The sequence below is a fragment of the Solanum lycopersicum genome, chromosome 8, assembly GCF_036512215.1.
Source record: "Solanum lycopersicum chromosome 8, SLM_r2.1".
NCBI lineage: Eukaryota > Viridiplantae > Streptophyta > Magnoliopsida > Solanales > Solanaceae > Solanum > Solanum lycopersicum.
In genome coordinates this window covers 64,969,950-64,975,949 of record NC_090807.1, presented here as the reverse complement: position 1 = coordinate 64,975,949, position 6,000 = coordinate 64,969,950, and the positions used below count along the sequence as shown (strand labels likewise).

At 28.8% G+C, this 6,000-nt stretch overlaps 2 protein-coding genes across 2 annotated transcripts; both read left to right on the top strand.

The window, feature by feature from the left end:
• The first annotated feature begins 864 nt into the window (after window positions 1-864).
• On the top strand, window positions 865-1,542 carry LOC101244795 (14 kDa proline-rich protein DC2.15-like). The gene has a single exon (XM_004245681.5). The coding sequence runs from the start codon at window positions 950-952 to the stop codon at window positions 1,355-1,357; it is 408 nt and encodes a 135-aa protein (XP_004245729.1). The 5' UTR covers window positions 865-949; the 3' UTR covers window positions 1,358-1,542.
• A 2,443-nt stretch (window positions 1,543-3,985) lies between these two features.
• LOC101245083 (14 kDa proline-rich protein DC2.15) lies at window positions 3,986-4,672 on the top strand. The gene has a single exon (XM_004245682.5). The coding sequence runs from the start codon at window positions 4,075-4,077 to the stop codon at window positions 4,489-4,491; it is 417 nt and encodes a 138-aa protein (XP_004245730.1). The 5' UTR covers window positions 3,986-4,074; the 3' UTR covers window positions 4,492-4,672.
• Window positions 4,673-6,000: the final 1,328 nt, after the last annotated feature.

Here is a 6,000-nt window from a genome sequence, read left to right as displayed (position 1 = left end):
ATTTTCACACGAAAAAATTAGAAAGCTTCTCAGTATTTTGAGTAAGAAATTAAACTATTTTATCTCTATCGTACATTTTTTCAGTAAATTGATTCAGTGAGAAATGAATAAAAAATTGTGTTTCAAATATAAATTTCTCATTGATTGAAGGTGAGAAAAATAGACGAAGTATTACTAGCTAGTTTCCAACAAAAGAAAAAAAAACTTGATTGGATCCAAGTTGTTTTGAGGATCAATGTTCAAATATTAGAGAAAATATTAATAAAATTAAGTCCCATGTGAAAATAAAGGATGAATAATTTTTCTTAGAGGAAGAAGATAAAATATAGACAACTAATGAAATTTACAAGACTACAAAGTGTATAATAATTCATCATATACTCCTAAATTAATTCAAGCTGTATACATTTGCCAGCTTGTCTTGATATATGTCCACATGGGCTTCCTCATCATAATTTGTTCCATTAGTTTTAGAATTTAGAAGTAGGATGGGAAAAAAGAAGAAGAAAGGATCACTTTTGATCCCTTAATTATTGACAAATTCTTGTTTTGATTTTATTTGATGAAACATATTTAACTTTTAATTGATTGAAACATGTGTTTTTAATCCTTACATGCAGGAAGTATGTTGTATTTGAAATACTTTTGTAACTATATTACTCTCAAACATGGAGTAACAATATAAGCTTAACGTAAAAAATAAGTAAATAAATAGTAAAACGCTTAATAATTACGATAAATGTGTGAATTTTATCAGAACTAAAATAAGAATTTATCAATAATTGAGGGACTAAAAGTGCTACCTCCGAAAATATAATTAATGATCAAAATTTCCATCTATAAATAGCCACCCATTTCATAATCTCAAACACCAAACAAACAACATTCTCACTACTAATTAGCCACATTCAATAGTTGAGAGTGCTAATAATTCTTAACTTTGAAAAAAATGGCTAAGTTTGGTGCATCCTCAATTGCCCTTGTTCTCACATTGAACATTCTTTTTTTCACTATGGTTAGTTCCACTAATGTCCCATGCCCATCACCCCCACACCACAAACCCCACCCTACCCCCTCCACCCCATCACCTAAGGGTGAGTGCCCAAAGGACACACTAAAGCTAAATGCTTGTGCAAATTTGTTGGGTGACTTATTGCACCTTATTATTGGAAGTAGTCCATCCAAGACTCAATGTTGCTCTTTAATTGAAGGACTTGTTGACCTTGATGCTGCTGTTTGCCTTTGCACTGCCCTTAAAGCCAATTTGTTGGGTATTAATCTAAATCTTCCACTTTCACTCAGCTTGTTGCTCAACAATTGTGGCAAATATGCACCCAAGGACTTCCAATGTGCATAAATCATATTGCTTTTCCATTATTTAGATATTTTCAATTTTATTTTTCCTTCTATATTTTTGTGTGTTTATTATTTATATTATAGTAAGAAAGCCTAGGCTCGTTAGCCTTTGTTTACTATTAGTAAGTATCCAATTATTTGTATTTGTAATAAATTTGACATCTATTAAATAAGGAATTATTATTACCTTTTTCTCTTCGAAAAAGATTGACAAATGAAATTTAAATGTGTGAGTTAATCAAGCTATACTCCAATTACTTAAACCTGTCAAATTAATAAAAGGATAGATCATAATCCATTTAAAGTTTGCTTAGGTCAAAAGATGGATATATATATATATATGTGTATATTCGCTAGTGAATTTATTAACAAAACTGTCTGACGGCATTAGAAATTTTAAAAATTAAATTACGTAATATATATGAAATTTTCTTTTAAAAAAAATATGTAATGTACATGAAAAAATATATTGTAAAATAGTACGCAATATACATGAAAAAGTTTGAAAAAAAAAGGCTTAAAGTTGCTACTAGCTATATTTGAAACTCACCTTGTTGTGTTAAGGATTTGCAGAATACATTATTTTACCACTTTGTATATTATTTTAGTAATATATACGATATAATTTTCTGACGAAGAATGTCCAAGACTGTATAGCTACGTCCTGATTGTGGGTTCGAAGTTCGAACCCGTACCAATAAAAAAAATTTTTTTAAAGGATACTTTACAATATCTTAATCTTCCGTCTTAAAAATTTAAAACTCTAAATTCCAATCCTGGCTCTATAAATAATCCTTAAGCATGAGTTTGTCTACGAGTTGTTAATATTTGATCTTGAACTTATACAATCCTATATTGTTATAAGTTTTATTTCAAGATGTGTAATAATTGATGAGTATTTGTACGTTGCTTTCTATTTTTTTCTTCTTCTTAATTTACCTAAAGGGAAAATTTCACTCTTAGTCCCTCAAATAATTTGTTATATTTTAATTTTAGTTCTTGTGATATTTAGTTAAACAATTTAACATGTGTACTTTTGATTCCTCTACCCGTGAGTTTTTAACAAATTTATGAATTATAAAGAAATTAGATTATTTGATTATATCTCTTTCTGTATTGTATTAAGGCTGTTTATTTGTTACTCCATATTAGTATCATGTGATTGACGTGTGAATACACTTGCTTTATAAAATTTGGGATGGATAAAAAATAATATAATAATATATGTTCAAAATTGTTTAGTGGAGTAATAGAACAATTGCAAAGTTATGATGATGACTTTATATCTTTGACCATCAAAATAATAAATTTAAATTAGACATTTATAATAAATCTTTCAAGAAAATTAGTGAAACATAAATAAATTTGACTATCAAAATAATAAATTTAAATTAGAAGTTGAAACATAAAATCAAAAAAAATATGTGTGATGAGGATCAAAATATACCCATATATATGGACTATATTTTTGTCAAAAAGTAATTAAAAGTTTGAGTTAAAATTAATTTTTTCACGTCTATCAGAAGAAAATGATATATGTACTTGTAAGTTATATAATAATAAAGATAAATACGAGTAATATTCAAAAATATATCAAACCTTTTAAACTGTCCAATCGCATGCATTTCGTTGAATTTCTAGTAACTTTAATATTTTATTAGCATCTTTGACAATAAATTGTCAATATTTGCGTTTGTTTTTTTGATTTTTTTGGTCTACCAATACAAGTATACCACACATATTGTAGTGCTAAAAATAGATATAAAGTTAATTGAGAATCTTACTATCTGTATTCACACTTTGACTCTAAAAAATATTACTTGTCTTCCTCATAACTTCATTTTTTCCATATTGTGCTACTAATAATTGACTTCATTCATATATCATTGATCAAAAACTAAACATATATAGGCCACACAATTTCCTCGACAGAAGAGAAAAATAATGACAATCGACTATTTTACGCGCTTTTCGTCTCAAAATAGTTATCACATTTTCTCTTTTCGAGACTCAGTTTGATTCTTCAAAGCTTTATTAAATTAGATTGATTTAATATTTTAAAATTAAATTTTAGATATTCAATAACTATAGAAAAAGTACTACGAAATTATAATTTTTCTCATATCAACATGACAAAAAGTATATTTTATAGTGTTAATCAAAATTTCATGTAATTTGATTCTTGAAAAATAAAGGCATAAAATAGAGTCTATGACTATAATTTGTGGAATGTAGTTGAGTTAAACTCAAAAAATTAACAGGCATTTCTTTAATTACTACTAGCTTCCAAACTTAGAATTAATCTTGATGCATGGGATCCAGGTCGTGCATGTTCAAGAACAATATTGATCAAATAATTAGAGAGAATAATGTAAGTCCCATGTGAAAATAAAGGATGTGTAATTTATCTCTGAGGAAGAAGATATATCATATATTATTAATTTTATTATTAATAACTAATGAAATCCACAAAAATACAATTTAGTAAGTTTATAATCCAATAATAGTAGTAGTATCTCAATTTGGATTTGCCAACTGCTTGACTACACAATATTCTCTATCCACATGGCCCTCTTTCAATTTTCTAATAATAAAAATCATAAATTTTTACCTATAAATAGCCACTCATTTCATTCATTTTCAAACACCAAGCAAACAACTAATTAGCCACATTCAATTGTTGAGAGTGCTAATTTTAATTTCTTAAGTTTGGAAAAAATGTCTAAGTTTGGTGCAACCTCAATTGCCCTTGTTCTCACATTGAACATTCTTTTTTTCACTATGGTTAGTTCCACTAATGCCCCATGCCCACCACCCCCACACCCCAAACCCCACTACCCTACCCCTACCCCCTCCACCCCATCATCAAAGGGTAAGTGCCCAAAGGACACACTAAAACTAAATGCTTGTGCCAATTTATTGGGTGATTTATTGCACCTTGTTGTTGGAAGTAGTCCAGCCAAGACTCAATGTTGCTCTTTAATTGAAGGACTTGTTGACCTTGATGCTGCTGTCTGCCTTTGCACTGCCCTTAAAGCCAATGTGTTGGGAATTAATCTAAATGTTCCACTTTCCCTTAGCTTGTTGCTCAACAATTGTGGCAAATATGCACCCAAGAACTTCCAATGTGCTTAAGACAAAATTAGTTTCTTTCTATGTGTTTGGTATTTTGTTATTTGTATGCTTGTAGTACTACTAGTTGCTTATTTTAAAAGAAGTGTATTTTTTACTCTATTTGGTTGGAATGGAGGCTAGTAATTGCCCCTTTTAATTATTGTTGTATCCAATTTTCATGAAATAAATGGTTTCTTTTGAAGTTTGTATGTAACACATTGTTAGGACCGAAAATAAGCAGGTGTAAACGCGGAAGCTAGCAAAGTAAACCTCAAAAGATCATGAGTAAGAAGACAAACAGAAATATACCAAAAGACACAAAGATTTAACGTAGTTCGGTCAATCGACCTACGTCCACAAAGGAGACGAGCAATCCACTATAAATATGAGAGTACAAAATACAGAGAAAAATAACCTCAACCAATTCACTCGGAATACATGGGAGGTTAAAACAAGTGATAACGTATCAAGCTTGTGACCCACAAATTCTCCCTATAACTAAAACTTTCAAAGTTTTTTAAGACTACATTGTGAATGTTGATCAAGCTAGAAGGAACATTCCTCTATTTATAGAGCCCTAAACCTTTTTCTACAAGAAAAAATGATTAGTCAATCCAAAATCTTTTTCTAAAAGGAATACATATTTATGGTAAAAAATTTAAGGCAAATAAAACCTAACACACGTCTGATATTATAAGGACATGGAGTATAATATTGATGATGGGCTAATTAGATTTCTTCTTCTATTTATGTTACTATATTATTATACTATGATCAAACGTTTAAATGAGTTTGGACTAGAGTGACTTTGATTTGGACTCACCCAAGTTGATTCATCATAAATCAATAGACTCATGATGTGGTGATGATGTCCAATCTTGACCTATAAAAATACATTAATCGCGTAAGAGATTTTTAGGAGATAATACTTACTAAAAGAAATGATGAAATTGCACAAATTTTCTTTCAAATAGGTTGATCTTTTATTTTTATCGTTTAATAATTGAACTTATGCCTAGTGAGTATAAGTTCATTAAGGGCAAATGTCATGCAGACATAATTTGTGGTATATTATAAGTAAAAATTATATAAATCTCATAGTATTAAGAGTTTATTACATTTTATCTCTAATATTTTTCAAATTACAAAAATCACTTTAAAAAATCTACTAAGTTGTATATTTGTATAATTTTTTCATATTATAAATACAACAGTATAAATTTATGTTCCGTGAAAAAAGTTACGAGGGATTGAGAACAAAATACATTATAGGTAATTTACTATTAATGGGCTTTGTATCAAAAGCATCGTGTCCTGAAAATTGTTGTTTGAGTCCAATTAGGCCCAGTAAAAAAAATACAATTAGGCCTTATATGTAAGGGAAACTTACATAAATATACTATAATAAAAAAATGGAAAAATTGTATATAATAGCAAACTAATAACCTAAATTAAATGGAATAGCTAGGGTTTGATTTAATTGTGCTCCATAGCAAACATTAGCAAAAATTTGCCAGCGTCTCTCTCCCA